This window comes from Contarinia nasturtii, unplaced genomic scaffold (assembly GCF_009176525.2).
Source record: "Contarinia nasturtii isolate CC-2019 unplaced genomic scaffold, AAFC_CNas_1.1 Cnas_scaffold_695, whole genome shotgun sequence".
NCBI classification, from domain to species: Eukaryota; Metazoa; Arthropoda; class Insecta; order Diptera; family Cecidomyiidae; genus Contarinia; species Contarinia nasturtii.
Genome location: NW_022198046.1, coordinates 8783373 through 8806950, shown reverse-complemented (window position 1 = coordinate 8806950; position 23578 = coordinate 8783373). Strand labels below are relative to the sequence as shown.

Genomic DNA, 23578 nt, shown 5'->3' with positions numbered 1-23578 from the left:
TACGTTGTATTTTATTTTAATAAAACATTTTTTGCGGAACAGTTTGATAAGAGATTTTAGTCGGATATCCCGTGCGTCAAGCGTAAGTAGCAGCTCATTTATAGAATATAGACCGTCTTGCCTTTCTAATGGTCTTTTTAAAGTAATTAAGTGATGCTGAAAGCGAAACATCCAAATATATGCACATTAAATCTGGTCATCCCTTTTGTTTGTTCTAATTTTTATTTTCTCAACATTTTCGACCGCATTAGCAACAGTGACTAATTTAATGCAATTAATTTGCATTAAGAAGTAACAGCTTAATAAAATTCATTCAGGAAGCCAGCCATTTTTATCACAGCACACCGTTGTCGACTACGTCTTAGTCCTGCAATCCCTTGAACAATTGCAGGCAAATAACAATTTCTTTTAACGACCTCGCTTTGTGCGCGTAAACGATCCCATTCTCTTCGGCACAAAGAACTGTATCATTTTCGATGCACATTTCTGGGAACCCAGAGTAAAATCAGAGTGAAAAAAGGGTTACTTATTGTAATTATGAATATATTCTCTCACTGCCACATACACACGGCAATCATTTTTATATTCATTTCAAAATGCAAATGAGCCATGCCATGCCATGCCATACCAATGCTGTAAATCTTTATTAATTGCAAATATATAGCATTCTATCTTGTCGGGTGCGTGTTTGCGTCATGCAGGCATCAACCGTTTGGTGAATATCAAATGCAGATGCAGCCATAACGAGCAAAACCGAACGAATAAAGAAGTGTGAAAGTGCGTGGTTTTGTTATGATTTTTTCCCATTTCTTTTTGAATAAAAGGGTTCTTTGCCCATACGAAACAACCATTAAAAAAAATTAAGAACGAATTACGTTGCTGTACGGACTAGAAATCGTGGGGAGAATTTTATGGAAAATTCAGTGAGAAAGAAAGTAAAAAAAAAGAAATAATATTATATTGTATAACGTCATATTCCATTTGATGAGCACCTTTTCTACAGCTCCATTAATTTTAATTCTTTATTACGCTAAAAGAAAAATTACTGCGGTTAACGCCAGCTCGCCAGCTTGTTATTACGTGCAAAAGCACATTAACTTAAGTGCAAATGGACTCGATTCGTTTTTAAATTATTAATAAATCTGCGTTGAGCTCTCTCGGTTGGCTGAGCGAACTCAAGAAAAAACATTAAGTTTGAGGTGAACTTTGAATTCACGAATAGGTACTGCGGGCGCCTTTTTTCATAACAAAGGGAGTTTATTAATCAATGACATTGGATTGCAATTTTAAAGAACACCCATTATGGTTAGTGTCACATAAAAATGGCAAAAAGAAATTATTTCGAATTTCGATTGGAACGATTTTACCCTTCCATCGAACTCACGAGTTCGACGACCCTTCCAGATAGATTGAAAATGCCACTTTGGTTAATGAGATGTTGTCGGCATTTCGAGTGAGAATTTCACACTTTTTCCGATACACATTTCGAAATATTGGTTTTTTGCGATGTTTGAAAAAAAATGATGACGAGTCAAACTTTTAGAGGCAATAACTTTAGCTACCGTGTGCATGTTTATTCGTGCACACTATAATCGTGACTTATTTTATAATGCTCATAACCGTGACCTTATGTCATGCTTTTCCTTATCACCTTTTCATCATATTGTTCTCTTACTATATAAAAAGAATGAAAATGATTGAAAATCACTAGTTTCAAACTATCATTTGCCACATTTTCCTACGCTTGAAACAAAAATGAAAAATTTATTTGCTGTCTTTCTGGTTTGTGCCTGGATTCTAATCGTCAGGTAATTCATTGAATGATAAAATTGCAATTTTAATTTTTCGCATCTTAAAATAAACAAAAAATATTTTTTTTTTTTCAGTGGAGAGTAAGTTTATTTAATTACTTAAAGAATCGTTTTGTATGTGAATTATATTTTTTTTTCAATGATTCAGCACGCCATCGTTAAACGCGCTCAAAGAAAGGTACGTTGCAGACAATATATTTAACTAACTGGTCATTTGAGCTGACAGTACGTTAGCCAGCTAAATGGACTAAAACAATAGAAGTTATTGTTTTAATGAACAATCACTTCTATTAAAACAAGAAAAGTGATTCATCATTAAAACAATAACGTCTATTGTTTTAGCCCATTTAGCTGGCTAACGTACTGTCAGCTCAACTGACCAGTTAATTCAATATATTGCCTGGTACGTTGTATACATTTTAAACATATTAAATCGTAGAAATTGAAAAATGAATTCGCCCATTTTAGAATTTATGAGCAAGCAACAGATGGGAAAGATGATGAACAGTTAGTAAGCTTGTAAGTTTCAATATTCGAACAAAAAAACCGAAATTTGAATGCGAATTTCTTTAAATTATGTCCTTTTTATTAAGCTTGAAAGAGAATGGAATTATCAACGAAAATTATGAGTAAGATTAACATATTTGAAATATACAAAGAAAATGAAGTGATAAAATGATAAAATTACTTCAGTGTCTCGACGCTGGATGGACAAAAAAAGTACGTATTATTAGAAATAATCCAAATATTATTTTGGTTAACATTTAAAAAAAATCTGAATTCTTCTTCGCAGATTGCTTGATGATTTAATTAAATATACAGATGAAGAGTGAGTGATGAGTGATTTGATTTTTTTTAAGTCAATAAAATTACAAAGTGATCGACGTTTTTTTTCCTCAGAAATCTTAAAGCTGCTGACAATAAATACGGAAATGCTGCAACAAGCGGGGCTTGATTTACATCAAGGTACAACGTATAATAATTTATTTAAAATTCGTTTTTTCATTATTTGCTAATGTTTGATGATATTTTAATAATTGATGATAAAATGGAATTTTTATGCGAAAATAAGAAAAAAATGATGGTCTTTTACACTTTTATATTAAGCTATAGGTTCAAAAATATGAAAAACAAAAAGAGAATAGAAAAAAATAAACTTATTGATATGTGTTAGTAAACATATTAAGATCATCGAATGAGTTGCCACCGGTTTGATCAAGTATTGTGAACATTTGATTGAGTTCGCCATTACTATTATTGATTGCATGCGTTGGCCCAGCCAAAGTGACAACCGACATTGAGCCTTGTTCACTTTGATTTGTTTGCCAATCCCACATAGCTGTATTTGGTTGATTTTGATAATTTTGGTTGGAAAGTGGTTGTGGCGGCGACTGTTGTGCGTATGAGCCATTCAATTGAGTATATGTTGGTGGTGCATCGGGTGAACATGTTGGACTCACGTTATATTGCAAATTTTCCGCCGAAACTGGTTGTTGTTGACACGTTCCATATGCGATTGGTGACTGTGTTGATTCGTAACCATATCCCATCGTATGCTCAGTATTCGACTGAAGAACATTTGACTGTGGTGATGTATGCGAAATCATTCCTTGTGCATTATAGAAATCATTAGCTCCCGATACCTGTTGCTGTAGGGCATAGTCAACTTCGGATATTCCTGAATCATAAAATTGAACGGCATTCGGCGTTGTGTTTCCCATTGGTTCAGCCATCGGCTCAGCCGACTTACTTTTGCATACAATATATTCAACAGCATTCGAAAATGGATTTCGGAATGCATGCGTTTCTGTGTGAATCCGTATCCAATTGCATATTTTTGAACGAAATCTATATGTCAAAGAAAATGGTTGGTCCTTGTGTTTCAGTGCCCGATCAAAAATCTCCTTCATACTCTCACAATCATCGGGATGTATGAAGTCGAAGTAATTTTTTCCCAATAAATCGATTGTTGTGTAGTCCAAAAGTTCCTTTACGCGTTGATCAACAAATGTGAATTTTCCATCGATGGAATGTCTTGAAATGAATTCAATTTGCGGTGATAAATCAGATTTTGGGGTCGATTGGACTTGTAAACGTCCAAGAGCGACCATACAGTAATTTGAGTGTCTTCCATCATCTTGCGGACCACCAGGAAAATCTGTGGGTTTCCAATTCCGTATGTAGCCTGTACAGTGAACAACGGCGTAGTTAACACCGTCACTTCCAGCTGAACCAAGTGAGTTTTTCTGCTTTAAACGATTCAAATGACCTTCTGAATGACGATTTCCAATGCGCATACGGCAAATGAATCGACGATTCGGATCCATTAGCATACGCATCGACGATTGATGATTTTCTTTCTTTATTGTGCCAGTTTTTATATCCAAAACACGTATACTGCGTTGTGGTTCTTGTGTTGACAATTGTTCGCGAACTTTTTCACGATCATCTGGATGAATTTGATCGAAAAAGCATGTATTCAACCAATCCGTTTGAGATTGATTTAGAACTTGAACTATAGAATCAGACACATCCATAATTCGACCCTCATCACACGAAACAACAAACAAAAATCCATCGGCCGCTGTAATGTATGATAATTTTAAGAAAATTAATTAATTATATGTTTTGACGGTTTGAGCTTAAGAATCATTTCGTATACCATCCAAAATAAGATGTGTTAATTCATTTTCGTTCAAAAATCGAGGTTTATCGGGAGTACTGTTGCCTGTCCCTGGCAGCGTTCTCATTTGAGCAACAGCCATTCGTAAAATTGTTAATTTATCGGGTTTACGTGTCATTGCACTACATGCTGGCACCATATCTGCTAACTCCGAAATATAAGCCGTCATTTTGTTGCGTCGCCGTCTTTCGATTTCACAATGATTTTCACGATTAGAAAATCGCTCGCGATCTTGACTATTTTCATCGTCCATTCTGAATTTGGTGCTTTAAATATTACAAGAAGAATATACGTTTTTTAAGGTCTATTTTGTACATATGGAATTTAATTAATTTTTCACATGATTTATGCATTGAGTCTCCACTACCACATACATGCTATCCAAATATTGTCACTATGTTTTTCTTGAACCCAAGCAATTATCGTTGTTTCTATTATCATTAACTAAACAAAACTTACTCTGTTTTTAATTTCGAAATATAATTTCTGCAGAAGATTTATTCAAAATTTAAAAACATAAGTTCTACGTCAGTATCTCATGAGAAAAGAAACAACACTAAAAAAAAAAACTATTTTTCGGGAAAAAAATTTTGTCAGCGGAGAGCCGTTGGGAATTTTTTTGTCATTTCTCTCTTCTATGTCCTTTTTATATTTTGTTCAGATCTTTTTGTTGTTAAATGTGTGTGATGGTCGTTTAAACAGAATTGGCCCTTTCTGTTTTGTCAGTGTTTTTACCTGCACAATAGAATTTTAGTGCGGGTGAAGCGTGTAATATATTGAATGTTTTCTTCTGAATTTTGGACCATTTTTGTACTGCCATGAAAAAGGTATGCGTATGAACTATGAAACACAACTTCCTTCGGTTTTAAAATTTAGACGTTTTTTTATCTCAGTCCGCATCTGTATAAAATAATGTGCTGCATTTATAATTATTTGGTTATTCCAAGCCGAGCAATAAACACGCCGATGAAGTATATTGTACGTAGAAATAACACTGCTGTTGATTGGAAGTTGAATCAATAAAATAGTATATTAAAATCATTGGCCTTCTGGCAAATGGATAAAAATTTAACTGGCAGTAAATATTTAAGTCGTCCGAATTATTTTCGTCCAATGACATTTTTTTTTTCTTCATTTAAATCTACGAAAGACATTGTATTCGTTAATCTTCATTGTTGAATAGTATCCATAGAATACTTATGAAATACACTATAATTATGTTCTTTTTCGAAAGGGTGTTATATTGAATGACCGAGGTTAAAAAGACTGAAAAATGAATGCATCCGAACGAGCATCATTCAGTCATTACTTTATATTTTGAGCCAATTCTATGAAGAAAATAGCATCAAAATTCAAAATGATTTAATCGTATAATGAACGCAAATACATTCGGGGATGAGCAATGGATTGTGTGCGGTAAAGAAGCAGACGAGGTGGTGTGCGATAAAAGGCATTTTAAATATAAAACCGCAATTCAAATGAATTTCAAATCCAGATAACCGACCGCACACAGCATCCGTTCGCATAATATTTGTACATAAAAAATAATTGTGTGTTGCGTTTTTGCCTGCGTCACACATGATAAACATCCATTTCATGCATCACATTCCACATAAGATGCTAATTTCATTTTGCCATCGCATACTGTGTGTAGAAAGAAAGTTAAAAAAAAAAAACAAATAAACTTTCTGAAGTTCTTCATGCAAGTAAAAAGTTTGATTGTTTGTGTAATTAAAAACGGAATAATAACACGGATATAGAAGAGGCACTCATGAGCTTCACACATGAGCGTATTCGAGAAGAAGTTTATTGCAATCAAGAAATAATTCAAGTGATGTACGATGTATGTGCGTTGTGTTACCATTCCATTTAAAATGCGTGTGATAAGTTAATTTTATGGCGAATTTCGTTGATTGTTCTGAACATTCTGGGTATGATTGAACAAAAGACAGAAATTAAAGGCTGCATTTCAACTGTGCCGGTAAAACTTTTGAAAAGAAAACAATTTTCAATTAAATTAATGATTTATGAGAAATTTATTCACCAAAAATTCAGTCAATGTATTGAATTCAGTGTCGATTGTGTTTATTCAAGGAAAAAAAAGGAGGAAGAAATAAATGCTTTTGTTATGGGCTAAAGGTAATCAAAATGGAAAGGATATTCACAACTTGACAATAACATTGTAAAATTTACAAATTTGATTCTGAATTTGAAACTCGATTCCATTTATTGGATTTGGAGGCCAGACATTAATGGAAAATCTTGCATGAAATGGAAAACCAGAAATTCATTAAAAATAGAAAAAAAGGAAATAAATCTCTTTGCTTTCATTGTCACCGAAGACGATGTATTATAGCTGTTTCAATTCATCCCCGCGGTTGAGAACAAGAAATCGAAATTAGCTTTGCTGCTTAAAGCGAGTACACACACTCGCTCGCTCTTACTCTCGGAAATCTTAATCGTCGTTATTATATTATTTATCGTTTCCCTCTCTTTCTCTCCTCACTTGAACAACGAAATTGCTCATTCAAATGTTTACATGAAGCATTCAACCCTTTCGACCGCCACAATATCACCTCGTTGTGTAGTGCCGCTAACAGTAATCAATGCACGTACAGACAAACGACTGTACAATGAAATCAAGTCGAATACAAACACAATACACACAATTTAATTTGGAAAACGTTGAAAAAACGAGCGTCGACGAGTTAAAAGCCGAACCGAATTAATGGCTCAAGGTTTTGCAAAAAATAAAAACTCACACACACACACAATCTCCTTCTCGCATGTCGAATCATACTTCATTCACAATTGCGCGAGCGCCCGATCCAGCGAAGCTAGCAATTGTGCATGCAATCAATGTGAAGTAATCCAATTAAAAATAATTTCATATGATTATTATTATTCTTAACATTAACGCAAAACAGAGTTGTTTTTACTTTTGCGCGCAAATAAAGAGTCAACGAGAATTTACTTCACGAATTTTATACAAACGCAGTGTCGTTGGTAAACTTAGTTGAAATATGGTGAAATAAAATGTCTTACATCCGTAAGATGAACTTTTCCGCACTGTGATCCACGACATGAAAGAAAACTAAATCTGACATTAGTTTTAGATAAAAATAATTTTCGAAGCACTTTTCTTACAAAAAACTACTAAAGATGGGAATTTTTGTATCGGAGCCATGCCTATATTATATCGAAATCATGTGAAAATTTGCAGAAGTTATTTTTTTCACAAAAAGTTAACATTCTGAAAGTTTGAAGAAATTTCAATGCATATTAAGGGTACTTCCCATACAAAATTTCGTTTTAGAGCGAAAAATCCAAAATATTGTTCGGGAGGTGCCCCTAATATTCGTTGAAATGTCTTCAAACTCTCGGAATAGTATTTATGTGTGATAAAAATAACCTGTGCAAAGTTTCAGCTCATTACGATATCATACAGGCATGGCTTCCATACAAAAATCCAAATTTTTTAAATTTTTTGTATGAAAAGTGTTTCGAAAGTTGATTGTATCGCAAAACTAACGTCATATTCGGTTTTCTCGTACCCAAAAACCCCCCAATACACATTTTTGAGTGTTTAAGAATACATTAAATATCACTTTTGGAAGAAAAATTGAATTCCTTTCCATGGATGGCCATGGGCATCACACCAGACATGACACGGCACTCTATCAACCAAAGTCGCTCAAAATCTAATGGTTTCTATTCCTCGGCACCCCCAATCATCCTGTGAAGTCAGATTTTGAATTACTTTTCTTGTTTGAAAGTTATCGTGTTAACAAATTTTTGCGTACAGGGTACAGCGTACAGGGTACAGGGTACAGGGTACAGGGTACAGGGTACAGGGTACAGGGTACGCACATACATTCGGACATCGAAAAAACGCTGGATTCGTGTTCCCTGGCCCCAAAAACACCCAGAAAACACATTTTTTATGGGTGTTAATTTTTCGACCGATTCCAATACTTTACCTTACACACTAGGTGTGTGCGGAAAAGTAAAAAGGGTTCTTAGCCACTGAATGAAGAAAATGAGATTCAACGCGTCACAAAGTAAAACCCTTTAAGCCTATATAGTAAATGATCGTGTTCAGAATGAATTGTCGCTTAAGTGTAGCCAAATGTATGGATTTGAATGACACACTACATGTACACATCCGCCACGAAGCAGGTTCATTGAGATATGAAGAATTCGAGGTAAATCGTTTAAAGAAGAGTTTATTTTGTTGTTGTTCGTGCATCACCGACTCAATTGCAGCCAGAGTCTATAGAGATTGTGAGATTTGTGAAAATAGCATGAAAAACTACATTAGCTCAATCTCAAGTGCAATAACTTTTAAATTTTCATAAAAAGTTACGCTACATGTTGGCTGACATTTTCCAACAGGCATAAAATAAAAGAGCGAGAGATTTTTGTGCTCGCTTTTCGGTAATAAAACGTGTTCGGTGACACGAAACGAATGTGAAAATGAAGTTCTCGATATTATTCTTTTGCTTTTTTGTCGTCGCATTTGTTCCGCAATAAAATATGTATAACAATGATTGCGTATTTATCTATTCGACGCGAAATTGCGGCATTTTCTTTTGAAAACTCTTTTTCGACGCAGCACGATGAGAATCGACGGCATGAAAAATCCGCACTTGTTTAAAATCGCAGCAAAGTCGAAACGGAAAAGAAAGGGTTGACGTTGCGATTAGAAAGTATTTATTTTTATGACAGCGATGAGAATTCGTCGATGAGTACAAGAAAAAGCGTTTGCCACTTTGTCATGGATTATTTAAACAAATCACAATATTCTATCGTTCTCGCATTCAAATGACTAGGCACTGTGCTAAGCTTTGAATTTATAATTGCAATTAAAAACATTGGTTTTTACTCAGACAACTGTCGTGAGAGAGAAAATGAAAAATAAATTGAGAAAGAAGCTATTTTGACATTATTTGCTCTTAAGAATTGTGCGAAAGAGCGGATGGCTTACAACAACTTTTTTTTCTTCTTCTCAACAAAAGAACTTGCTCGGGTAGTTTTGCTGCATAAGTAATTAGGTAAATTCAAATTGACATTATTGAAAGACAGTATAAGTTTTCGACGTTATTTTGAATGGGATCAACCATTTTCAGAACTTCGGCGGCTCATAAAGATATTTAGAGTTTTTTTTTGGAAATGTTCGCAATGGTTTGACAAAATTGGCGTTCACGTTGTTAAAACTTTTGTTTTTCATCTCATGTTCACCTCTGCATACAAAATGAACATTTTTCTCATCATTTCGAGCAATGGTTCACGATTTACTTGGGTATTACATTTAATCTATTTCCAAATCCGTTCAAATGACTCAAAATTTGTCTTCATAATTCATGCCAGTGAGGAGAAAATGAAGAAAAAACGGTCGGCTAAAATCTAAATCTTTCTTATCGAAATCTCTGCAGCCCATACGACTCAAAAACATCAGACGCGTAGAAACAATGTGGATTTCAGTATATTGTTCATTTTTAGCAAGTCAACTTTGCAACTGCATTGTTTCCATTGGTTTCTATCTTGTTCCCATTTATTTATCACTTAATTCAACACGGTAACATTTTGGTAGTCACATGGCAAGCCGTCTACTGTCGAAATTGCTTAATTTATTCTAAACGTGTTTCAAGCCATTAGTAACTCGAATCTCATCGGTTCTTTGAAACTTGTGATACAGAAATCCGTGCATAGCTCAAGCGCACCAAATGAATGCGAAACAAGAAAAAAGAGCGAACCGTGTCATGCGAAAAAATGGCAAAATCTGCGAATCAACAAAGAGTACGAAACCCCTGTAGTGATGTTAAAACAGCGTCAGGAGCACATCAGTTGTTACAAATATAGCTAAACGACTGATTTAAATGCCCTCGAAGAATTCCGTTTGCTAAAAAAACACACTCCGCAAATCTTGATTAATTTTGAAAACAGCCCAACGACATCGAATTAGATACAGCATAACAAAACCAAATTATATTAGACAATCGGGAGTGTAAATGCGAATAAAGACTAAAAGAATCCACGATTTTGTTGTTGCATTATGAGATAAAAACACGATGACTTTGTTAATGCTATGTACTTCCTTGCGGCTGTATACCGATTTAACAGACTTTTTCGCATAAAAATGTCGTTTAAAACCGATTTTTCTTCTTTAAATCGAACACACCACACCTTGGCATGACACTGTGTATTCTTTTTTTGTTGTACGTTATTGTTACATTATTTGTATTTTTGAAAAAAAAAAGTACTAAGAATGTAATTTGAATGTTTTATTTCGCAGAAAATGGTTGTTTTAATGCCAAAATCTATTTAGTGTCTTCATTTTAACATTGTAAACACAACAAGAAAGAGGAAAAAAAGTATGTAACGCAATGTAAACGCGTCGTGATATTATCTGCATTGCATTTTTCATTCGAGTGGTAATGCGCGCATGGGATTTAATGACACAATTGGGGATTAACTGTAATGATTATCGTTAAAAGTTTTGATTTTGTTTTGCTGCACTGCCCTCCGAAATGGCAAACTGTTCGCATGAATAATACAAATGATGTTCTGTGGAAAAAATACCAACTTTTTTCCTGACTATTCACGAAAGTAACAAAATCCCATTTTCATCCAGGCAGATTTGGAAAAAGATTAATCCGAAAAAGTTAAATCGAGAAAATTAAACAGATCGACTTTAATTGCCAATCGTTGTGAAAGTAGTAACGACAACCGAAGCATAATAAAACATTTGAATTTGCCGAAGAAACTAGTTTGGAAATTTAATGTAACTATCATAATATTAAGTCGATCGCTTTCAAAAGAGTTTTAATTAGAAGAAGGGAAAACGAATTAAATTGAACTGAGACGAAGAGTGAGGGAGCGAGAGAGTGAAAAGGATTAACAATGAATTTAGAATGGTACTGTATTGGGTTCTGATTAATAAAACAGTACCGATTGTTTGTTACCCCGAATTTATCAAAGTTTAAAGGTTCACCTCAGATTCCAATTAAGCGATTTTTAATAACAACATATTTCCGGCAAAAATTTAAGGATAACATTTTTATTTGAGAAATTCCATTAAAATCAATGTCAAACTAGTCTGTGTGTAGTGAGTCTACATTATTAAATAATTAATTAAAAAATTCCTTTTGATTAATCCGCAAGGTTTGTGTGTAATCCATCAGCAAAATGTGATAGGGCGATGTTGATGCATTGACATCGTTCTAACCCTTAAAATGTATCGAGTGATTGCTTTCATGTCTCCTTTCTTCACCTCTACACTTTACCATTACATTCGTTACATCTATTGCGTTGCCAGCGATTCGATTCACCCCAATTGCTTATACCATGCCATAATACAAGCTTTCTTAAATTAAAATTTTTTCTCAGTTTACATGCAGTTGCTGTTGTCGTTGATTGCAACATTCCATCTAATAAGTAAAATTGCGTAAAATTGAATGCATTTCAAATCGTCAAGATTTTCTTTTGTCGTAATAATTCTCGTTTTACACGTTTTTATTTGGTTCTTTTCATGGATAAATTAGATGCACCATAACAACTCAACGCATTCTCATAACAATGGATATAATGAGCCTTGATTCATTTTTCATTCGACTATATTTTTTTTCTAGATCTTTTGTTGTCCATTATTATTCTATTATATGTTACATGATTTATAATTAGGCAACCGAAGACAAATTTTTTAATGCAAATTTACAATATACAAGAAAGCAATTTTTTTAAACTCAATAAACATGTTATTCGCCACTGGTTTGGACTTCTTCGTTTATTTTTTTTTAATCAGAATGAAAATGGTTTATTATTGTTTTCATTTCAATTCATTCTTTGATATTTTTTTTTTTAAATTAGACCGCGGAGTGTACGAAACTTGTTGAGACAGACTTTTTTAGTCAAAGAGAAAGAGGTGTCCTTTTGATTTATTTTTTTGTACTGAAAATACAACAACGATATGCTTTGAATCCATGATGCGAATTCTCGAGTAAAGAAAAAAATTGGTTTTATTTTCTGGAGTATTCACTTTAAGCGTCAATAAAGAAAACACCAAATCCAGGTGATTTATAAAAAAACGTCACCACATTTATACAAGATTTATCAAACAGCGGTTGGTCTCTTGTGTTGGCAAATAATTTTCTGATACTTATTTCAGTTGCACTCAATTTTTTTTGCTGATGACCGTAATTTCTCCTCGTTTTCTTCTAATACACATGAAATAGGACCCCATTTATTCTGCCGCCTCCTGTTATAGTTCTATGTTGAAGTTTTTGATTGAAACCAACAAACGTCATGAATAAAGTAAATCACTTTATATCATGCGGTGATTTCAATTGTTTTTAACAGAATATATATATTCTATAGAACCAATTATGCTCGCTGTGGCTAAATAATAAAAAAGAGTAGTTTTAATAAAAAAAAATTGTGTTTGTATTATCATTCACCGAAGGGAAATTTCAAATAAAAAACTCAGTTGGTCATTATTTACACCGCATGGGCATTTCGAATATTATTCTTTATTTATCAGTTGAAATAAACATTATTAAAAAGCCTGTCCAATATTGGATTTCCACATAGAAATCCGTCACAAAAAATTAATCTATAATATTATCATTAAAAAAATAATTTTCTTTTTAAATTCAATTGTGTTGATTAATATCGATTTGCAGCTTTGACGCAATCACAACAGAACGTAACGGGGACCTCAACCCATTGCCAAAACTCAACATCTCCTTCACCGGTGTATCCATACTCCCGAAGAGTGGATGCTTCCGCACAAACACCTTTTCGCCGATGCAATAATCGAACGGCAAAATTTCTTGGCATACAATTGTACTGTTTATAATAACAGTGTGGACTTGTACATTCAATTGTTTTGATATATGATGGATAATAATCGCCACCAAGATCATTCCATTTAACTTTTCGTTCGCATTGCCATGGTTCGATTTGATTAAATGAAACACGGGGTCGACTTTGTCGTTTGGTTCGGCTCAATGTACCCAATGGTTCGGTCTCGACTTTTGAATTAACGCCGATTGGCAGCAAACTTCTTTTTTTCCGTCTTCGATTCTGCGTTTGAACTGTTTCCCATTTGACTTCCCATGCTGGTTCTTCACTCAATACCTCCATATTCTCGTCAGTCACATAAAATGACGATATATCCAAATCGGCTTCTCGTTTGCGGCTTGTATTATGCGAACTGAATAAATATTCATATTCACTTTCCAACGTCTCATTTCGTACATTCATGTAACGCGGCAAAAATGCCGGCCCTTGAATTCGTTGTAATATTTCACTCGGCACTTCTTCACAATGATCCGACTCTTTTAATTTTGTTGTATTAACTGACATCGTTGTGCAGAAATCGAATAAAATAGCACAGCACATGATCAAAAAAATAATTTTTTTGATAATATACACTAACATTTCCATGAATATCTCTGTTCGATGCAACACACAAGACTAGTTTTAATGCTTAGAATGCTATATTTGACATTTCTGTATCACACATATCTGTATCGAACATCACACACCAGTGTCCATTAGCTACTGATCATTATTCTTGGAAGTTTGACCACGTTACACATTTTGAGTAACACACACACCTAGACTCACAATATAGTAATTAACATAGAGAGAGAGAGACAAATAGATATGCCTTTACAAATGATCGTAATAAATGGGTGCAATATGCAAAAAACATTAACAAAAAAGGTATATTTTACCTGCACGAAAGGTGAACAGAGATTAGAGTTTTAAAAAACACTGTAAAATCAAATCTTTTGTTTACCAAATCAACCATCATTACGTTGCTATTATTACTTTTGAGACAAACATTTACACATAAATAGACCGTAAACTATAGATAGTAAGCAAAGGTCAGCGAGATTTTGTATATTTTGTATATGTAATTGTTTGGTGACATCTTGACTAGAGTTTTTTGTTTCTTTTTTTTTTTTGAAAAAAAGAGTTAATTGGATGGTTGTTGGTAGTTTTTTAATCTCATTTTCTTTATCTTTTGCAATCCTTTTTCGATAATCCATCGAAATTTGAAGGCGTATATACCATAAGAACATCCGAAAATTTTAATATTATTTAAAACGCAGAAAATATTCCTTACAACTCAAAAAGGGTACAACTCAATACTGATTTTGGGATGCGTCATCTTTTATCAAAAACCAACATAGTAATAATGTTATTATTTTACTTAGAAAATCAGATCGTCATAAAATATCTGCATTTTTTCAGATCCATTGTGCTTTTTCTCTTTAAATTTGTCTTTTGTTTTCTAGCACGGTCGCCATTATTCGAATGTATTTTTTTTTATTTTTTTCAAAACACACAAGAATATGTCCACTTATACGCGTATATTTCGCAGATTGTTACTAAAATAAAAGATTAAACGTAAAAAATATCAAAATGTTGTGTGTTGAATTGGTGATTTGAAAACTCGTATAAACATGAGTTAATGAGATCCAGTCGTTCGCACCAATTTCTATGACAGTAATGATTCCTAATGCCAATGAGTATGTTCACCACTTGTCTGCATACACGACTTTTCTGTCGATACATACAGTCGAAGTGAATCAACTAACAAACATTGCAAATCACGTCTGTTCTCTGGTGAGGAGGTTCATTGGCGCTTCTTGTCTCTTTTTTCTTTCACAAGACATAACATTTCTGCATAGGGTCTACAATGCAGACTTCTCCCATGTGAAGCAATGAAACTGGATATGATTCATATGCGGATTATCTTTGTCATTTATGTGCTAATATTATGGACAACACAGCCCCACTCCGGTTTTATGACGAATTCTTAAAAATTCGACCGAATTTCAAAACTTCGGTTATAAAATACAGGCGATTTGGAGAATGGTAAATGGTGCAGCTATCAAAAACTTCAGTTCTGGTTTTGCATTTATTTTTTAGATTCATGAATATATGAACCTTTCATTAATTTTCAGTTTTATTTTATATTGACATCCATATCACTAACACTGAATTTTTTTAGTCAAGTTAAAATGAAGCATTTTTTATGATTTAAAAAGAAATTAGGGCTAGTTCTTTAACTTGTCGCAATACAGCGCCAGAAAAATACACCATGATATTTTTTTGTGTTTTTTTCGGGTATCACAAATTATTGCTTTTCAACACTGAAAAGTATCAAAATTGCAACCAAGAAAAGCGTAAGTTTTTGGAAAAATTCAAATTCTTTATAAATTGTAGTAAACTACATTCGAGAAATCACTGAAGTGATTTCCCAGATAAGAAGTATTATATTTCAAATCAACCGTCTATAAACTGGTTTATCGCATACCTTATTCATATGGCCAATTTGCAAAAGTGTCAACACCATTTATCTTCCAAAGAAGAAAATGAAAGAAAGAAGTAACCGTTCGTCTTCCTAACTTCTGATTGTGTCCGCGAAGAAAATGGCAATAGGATAAATGATGGCAAACAACAATACAATCGGTTGAATAAAACGATACCACAAAATGCAGGAGAGATGAAAACCATTTATCATATTTATGTAATTTCCGGTTTGAATGTGAAAAATACATTCAATAAAATGTGGTGCGTAAGAGCACATATCCCCTTATCTAGATGCAAGCGTATGTGTTCGATGATAATATGGTTGAACATGGACACGGTAGAATGAAAAATAAATGGAGCACCATGTTTATTTGTTTTGGTAACGGTGAGTTTTGAATTGAATAAATCGCTTTGGTATTCAAAGGAATTATTGAATTGTATCAGCAAGTGAGATCATAATAAATGTTCATCGTCTTTTGTGCATGCTTCGCCCACAGAGAAAATAAAAGGGATTACAAAAGGAAATTTACATTTTTTTTTATCGTCGGCAAACCTGTTTGCCAAATAGTCGAAATTCGCAATTTTGTATGAAGACATGTTCCGAATCATTTTTTATGGATTTCTCAAGCGAAAGTGATAAAGTTTGATAAGCACTAAAATGCCTAGACACACTCGCTGTATCGCTTTGAAACGCCGTCACAGCAAATAGTAATTGATTTATCACCGGTATTTGTATTGAAACTGCTCCAAATCCTTTTCATTATTCAGTCACACATACGGCCAATTGGTATTTACCGAATGCGTAATATTGCCTCAGCAATGCCTGACTAATTTCGCAACATAAACTCTTGTATATTTCGCATTTTGAATATGTGTGTAGAGATGAGATTAACATTGAACATTGTTCAACTTAATTATCCATAATCCGTTGCAATAAATACGAATATGTATACAATTTTCCGCAGCCGTTTGATAACGATGTCAAGCATTCGAATGCGAGTGTGTATGAGCAATTTGGATACGACGAATGATTAAGTAATACAAAACGATTCAATGAAAATTGTCATTTAATATAAATTGGAGATTAGTTTAACCTTAACAAGATTCACAAGCACACAATTCAGCAATTGCACTCGGCTTATAAGATCCATGAGCTATACACACCGATTCACCGTTGAATGATTGAGTTTTACATTTCAGTGCATCGATTTGGAATGAATGTTTCCAATCGAATTATTTACCGAGCACATTCGATTTGCTTCGGGCGCACATTTAACCGCAACAATTTGCTTTTTTTTCGTTGATACAATTTATTGATAAACATGTTTATTGCAAGTAGTTGCAGTACTGCATTAAAAATTGTATTTTTGGAGTAAAATATTCGGTCCGAAAAACAAATGAATCAATCATTCAAAAATCATTTCTCAATCATTATATCCTTCGATGTTCATTCTCGTTGATCACTAAAATCGCATAAAAACTCATTAAAATTGAATTGCAACCGAAACGATTGGTATTGCATATGTGTATTTTATATTTTGTCGAAACAAAAACGTCGTGTTCCATTCGATGGTTTTTGCTTTGGAGTGATTGTCCATTTTTGGTTTACCAACATTTTGTTGGCTTTGCCCGCAAACGGAATTGTAAATAACGTAAAACATTGAAATAAAAACGATTTTACCTTTTCGCAATGGCATGTGGTGCTGCCGAATACACAAAAAAAACGGTTCAAAATGCCGAATCCGTTTGAAATGCCAACGATAAGATAGGCTGCGATGTAATGCTTCCAAACTATAATAACTTTATTTTACAGCCCTCGTGTTCGCCTTCTCATCCTTGCACACTCGGCAGCGTAGCATTTCAAAAAAAAAAAAAAAAAAAAAAAACAATGGGAAAAATTCTTGTGATTTTTCTGCTGGGAAATTAAAAACGATGTTTTCAAATCGGGTTTTGCATTCATAAAACATTTACATACAATTTTAAATATTTTTGGCCGGTATGAAGTGGTGGGGCCGATGTTTCCTAAATCGAAATGTGAGTTTTCGCCATTCTTTGATAACAAACAAAAACCAACAACAACAAAAATGTTGAAGGTACAATTTTCTTTTTTATTCTTCTGTGCTACACAAAAAAAAAATCAGAGTCCGGTTTGTAAAATATTTCCCCATAGAAATTTTAAACGTCGTTCATTGCTGTATGTAGATGCTGAAATGGCAATTATTTGGTGGCATGCACAAAGCCTACATGGGAATAGCGCGTTATGTGTTTGTGTGCAATGATAACAAACATTCGGGCCGCTTTGTTACATATCATTGTCACCGAATGTTGAATGGCTAGAAAATTGGCTTTTTCGTATTTTTCAATTGCAAGGATAGCACGACAACAAAAAAAAAAACACCGCGTGAACTTTTGTTTTCAACAAATATACATGTTCAACCAACGAAACGCTTGACATTTTTACAAACGGTGTTTTTTTTCGTTCACTTTGATTCAGAGCATCGTTTGCATTTTGCACCAAAGATAAGACACAAAGTCACATTTCAATTACCGACTCTACCACCTGCATCTGAATGTGCATGGAAATGATAGGGAAAAGTTGTGCTCTCACCACCCCCGCCGCTACTGTTGTTATGACACATTCGATTTAATCTTCTTAGACTCATTTCGGCAATATGTTAAGCAAAACACATGTCGAGCTTGGCTTTTTCACGCCAAATGCATGTGGAAAGTTGATGTGACAAGTCAATTTTTGTTTGCACATTTTAATCAATTTGTGCGATAAGTGTGGGCGAAAAGTCCCATTCCATATGGAAAACAGAGTATGGAAAATTTACGTTTTGAGTGTGCTCGAGTTAGAAATTTTAAACTATGGATTCGCAAGCGATTTTGGTTGCTCCCCAATCAACGTCTAAGAATCATATTGTTTTAATTTGAAGTGACAGTGTTCGTTTGATTTTAATTATTCACACATGATCGAATGATATAATTTTGATTCCGTCTGCTCGTCATCATCATTTTGCGACAGTCAAGTACTCCATTCAAAGTGTCGCTTGTTTATGATAAATTTTTCATTTTCTAAATATTGAATTTTGTTTATTTTGATTTGATGGAAGTACTTGAAGAAAAACGATGGTAATTTTAATGGAAACTCCTTGAATTGAAAAGTCACTTCGATGTGATAAACCGTTTAATTTATGCACGTCACAAAAACTTTGCGTCAAGTATATTGAGTGAAACAGTATTTGTATGTTATTGTCGCCTTTGTTACAATGGCAATACACGATACGATGGTATATAACGCCAAGCGACGGTGAAATAATGAACAATATGTGTCATTGGAATATGTGTAGTTGAAATTTACTGAATTAACGTCTAAAGTTGCACATTCAGGTTGACGTGATGTGCAAACATATATCAAGTATCAGAGATGGAGCGAATGCAGAAAGAAAATAGCGTGCCAAATGTAAATGGAGACATTTTCTTTCTAGTTGTTTTCTCGATTAAATGTCGTGGTAAGTGAATGAATCGAAACGATAGAAATTACTTTGTATACATTCGCCTGCCATCGGCGAGGTGAATGCAATGTGCCTGTGAAGAATAAAGATGTCATAATAGAATATAATTAATAATGAATGGCATACGTCTTAAATAGTTAATATTTTGAGTGTGTGCAGACACTTTGCAAGTCGAACCGCATCGAAACTTTTGTTCGTTCGCTCATCAGAAGCTAACATGTCGAAATACTATGGGACAAAAACCAATTTAACTGTTGACAAAAAAAAAGAAACTTTTCATCCAGAAAAGGTATTCTCTCGATATTTACAAAACGATACATAAGATGATGGCGAGCATCTTAGTGGAAACTTTTACACAAGTTCGTGTCTTTTGGCCGTCTGTTTAATTTAAATGACAGTAATTGATAGAGATCCGATGTATGATACAAAAGAAGCATACACACATTTTGATAAGCGGTACTAATGACATTAATTCGAATCATGAACCTCAATATATGTTGGACGCCATACATTTTGGATCATGTTTCCACCGCTGCCGCGTCTGGACATCAATATATAATTGGCTAAAATTAACTTCATATGTATATAGAGATTAGGTCGGTACTCCATACGGGCTCTTGTGAAACTAAATCTTTTGAATTTACAATCTTTCAAACCATTCGAAATGAAGGATTTTCTTAAAACCAAAAACTTGTTTCGACTTTACCAAGGGAAAACCGACACTGCTCTTCCACTTTAATGTGGGTCTAATTTATTAACTTTGACCGAACTCTTTGGCCGTGTGCACATTCAAAACACCACTTGCACTACATGCCATCCATTTTCGCCCCAGAACAAAGTTTTACTTTTTAACATATAAATCACACAAAATTATCTCTAACCATGCTGGGCTTTAGGTATTTATTGGCCGGTGCTTACACTTGGGCTACTTTGAAGCGCTTGTCTTTTGTTTTAGCAAATATGAAAACTTTGTTACGACTTCACACAATTTGTTACTCACCATCAGCTGCTGTGAGTGTATTTATTAAAGAAATTGCATTTTTTGTAATTTTTTTTATATTTTGTTACTAATTTAATACAATAATCATTTTAGATCCTTCAAATTGCACTTCAGTCAACTGGTTACACCAATATAATGTAAAATCTAAATTACGCATTGAAAAATTGCCACACAAATCTGTATACGCATTTCAATGAAAATTTCTCCCCTTTGTCCGGTCCACTGATTGTTGATTTCGAGCTATAAATGTTTCGGATTAGCATTGCATGCAAACAGTTAAATTTGAACTGATTATCAACCGTTAAAATATCGTTTTCAATCAGAATAATGGTCGAAATGAAAATGACCGTTCATTAATTCACTGCCATATGGCGTAACATGATGTATGTTGTTCATTTCAGATTCGATTCGAGTTATCGTGCCACACCACCAACGTTTTCATTCTCTCTTCACGCATTCAACCACCGTTTTCATGGGACGACCGCTGGATAAATGTGTGATTACATACGCTAGTTTGAATCACATTTGATGGGAAATACGTCATTTTGATTAAAACATCGCTTTGGGCTGATTAATTTGTTAAATTTCATGAATTTATTCCCAGAAGTTTTCCAATCCGCATCACACCATTTTTTTTCACGAATATCAGAAAAAAGGTGGCAGACACGCAATAAAAAAAATAGAACCGTCTCATTGAAAATAATGAAGTCTTATAAACAAATATCTTTGGAAAAGAAACGCAAATATATTTTATTTTTATTCAAAATTGCTTCAATTTTTTTCTCGTCTCTTTTTTAATTGCTAATTGGTTTTATTGTGAAATTTCATTATTCAGAGTTTCTTTGCTGGATTTCTGGTGGATATGCAAAATACACGGGAGTCTATAAGAATGAAAAAGAACAATAAAATGTAATTTAAAGGTCGAATTGGTTTGAAAAAGGGCGAACAATGGCCATTTTTTTAATTTCATTTTTCTATAGAATTTTATTGCTTCTCGTGGCATTTAAAAAAAGGCGCAAATTTAATTTGGAAAAGAATCTATTATTATCGGTCATATAGCGACGACTATAACGTTTTCCATGCAACATTACTGCTGCTCGTATTTTTTTTTATTAATGCGAGGGTTTATTGTGTTGAAATGATCCATTGGTATTGGACCGACGATTAAAAAACCAACGAAAATGCCATTTTAAAAATTTACCAAAATAATCGCTGTGATAAATGGCTTTCTTATAGGCGAATTCAAAATGTCAAAACATTTCATTGAATAATCTCTAAGCTCATCACGTCCCAATCCATGAAATTTGATTCGAATTTGTTATAAATAATGAAAAATTGAAAATTTTTAATCGCCAAATAAATTGGTTTGAATTGCATGGTAATATTAAAGGTATTTTGGAGGCCAACAAATCCGATTAAATTGCCAATATAAATTCAAAATGTTGAAAAGTCGTAAACGATAGCCATATTGTATGTTAAATCGACTTTGCTCTGCCAATTTTTGCCATATTTTATTGAATTGGTTTATATTATTTGAATAATCTTTAACAACTGAAAATTATGCATTAAAACATGATAATAGTTCGATGAATAAACAAAATGTGTTCATTGTTGGTTGTTTGTATTTTTCTCTTGTGCGTTAATTTTCCCATTTTTCTGACTCGTACACAACACACATCGCCACCTACAAAATAATATCAATTGAAAATATGCACACACACACACACCGTTATATGTGTGCCATGTGCGGAAAATGTTCAACTCGAACACTGAAACAACAACGGTAATTACATCAATTAATTATTGTATGATTTTGTTGCAAGTGATATGCATATTTGAATATTTATTTAATTTCATTTGCAACTGAATGCTGGGTGGACTGGAGATTGGCGCAAAATGTGATGGCGACAATTTTTAACCACTAGAGACCCCATAATGATAATTATATTGTTAAGCATTTGGTTGGCACGAAAACCGTCTGTATCGGTTACCGAATGCGATACGAATTTTATTTCATCGATGATGCTCACTGAAAAGTCGAGATAATTTGTTGAAAATTTGCTTGAAAAGCACGAGCCAACGTTATCGAATGCACATAAAATGATATGCAAAATACAAAACAATGGACATTTAATACGATTGCAAACGTTATAGATAGTCCGCTACACTAACCCATTGCACACACACACATGTTTAATTGCCCATTTTAGGTAGGTTTTTTTTCTCTTCTTCTTCTCTGCATTGTATATATTTCATTCTGAAAATGAATGCATTAAATTCCCGGTTGAAAATCGATTCGAGCATCGCCAAATAACATATACACAAAAACATTCAGTAATTGGTGTTGCATTTTAATTATACGCGCGCTCAGCAATAAAGTGTCGTCCACCACTGCCGATATATTCCGATATGGATCCATTTTTATGCAGATATAAAATATTGTCATTCACCCATTATTATTACATTAAATGATAATATTTATTTAATTATTTCATAATAAATGTTATGCGAATTGTGGCTTTTGTGTCCCTGCGAATGAGAAACAACCGATAGCCATCGAAACATCGATGCGACATTTTAAATTATTTTTGTTGTTTTCGCTGCTGCTGTTACAGTTATTTTCGAAAATAACGAACGTTTCTCGACAGATATGCGTTTTTTTTGCTATTTAATAAGTTAAAATATAAATGGAAAATTATGAAAATGAATGGAAAAATTAATTATCCAAGTCGAATTTGGGAAACACATGTCGTTACAATCACATTTTTTGCGATATTTAATCAATTAATGGAGCCGCTTTTTGACTCATTGATCAAATTGAATTTGATTTTGTGAAACAGTTTGAAAAGAAAAGGAAGTCAATTCGACTGTTTATTTTTACAAACTCGATAGGTTCGTATACAAATATATTTTTTTCCACTCCATTTTATATATTGTTTAAAACAAATAGGCGATTTATAATTTATAAAAATGCGAAATTCGTTTTTTCAGCAGTCGAAACGAAGCGAAAAAATTGATATTTGCAATATTTAGCTTTGGATTTGATGGAAATAGAAAGACCTATTGTCTTTTGAGTATTTTGATTTGTTTTGGCAGTTTCAATAAATTTAGATTCGGATTTCTAATGGGCAATTGAAAAATAAAATAGAAAACAAAAGCGAGAGTCACTGTTGATCTGGTTATCGGGCTTTATTATTTCAATAAATGATAAATCAACGTCAATTCAAAATTCATACATGGA

The 23578-nt window shown here is 33.5% G+C and overlaps 2 protein-coding genes across 3 annotated transcripts; both read right to left on the bottom strand.

The window, feature by feature from the left end:
• Positions 1 to 2881: 2881 nt before the first annotated feature.
• LOC116340864 (aryl hydrocarbon receptor nuclear translocator homolog) lies at positions 2882 to 14326 on the bottom strand. Of its 2 annotated transcripts, none has more exons than XM_031767586.1 (3): positions 14235 to 14326; positions 4474 to 4760; positions 2882 to 4395 (listed from the first exon to the last, which is right to left on the bottom strand). In XM_031767586.1, the coding sequence occupies exons 1-3, from the start codon at positions 14312 to 14314 to the stop codon at positions 2969 to 2971; spliced, it is 1794 nt and encodes a 597-aa protein (XP_031623446.1). In that variant the 5' UTR covers positions 14315 to 14326; the 3' UTR covers positions 2882 to 2968. The 2 variants fall into 2 exon arrangements, with proteins under 2 accessions (XP_031623446.1, XP_031623447.1); XM_031767587.1 differs by lacking the exon at positions 14235 to 14326 and adding an exon at positions 4954 to 5040.
• Positions 13062 to 14027, bottom strand: LOC116340865 (protein trunk-like). Its single transcript, XM_031767589.1, has one exon. It carries the CDS (start codon positions 13939 to 13941, stop codon positions 13159 to 13161), a length of 783 nt encoding a protein of 260 aa, XP_031623449.1. The 5' UTR covers positions 13942 to 14027; the 3' UTR covers positions 13062 to 13158.
• Positions 14327 to 23578: the final 9252 nt, after the last annotated feature.

Excerpts from the sequence above, each read along its gene's own strand:
- LOC116340864 (XM_031767586.1), bottom strand. The coding sequence starts at position 14,314 with ATGATGGTTGATTTGGTAAACAAAAGATTTGATTTTACAGTGTTTTTT. Across the intron at positions 4,761-14,234 it reads TCTGTTCACCTTTCGTGCAG|CACCAAATTCAGAATGGACG; the intron begins GTAAAATATACC and ends TAATATTTAAAG. Across the intron at positions 4,396-4,473 it reads AACACATCTTATTTTGGATG|CGGCCGATGGATTTTTGTTT; the intron begins GTATACGAAATG and ends CATACATTACAG.
- LOC116340865 (XM_031767589.1), bottom strand. The coding sequence starts at position 13,941 with ATGGAAATGTTAGTGTATATTATCAAAAAAATTATTTTTTTGATCATG.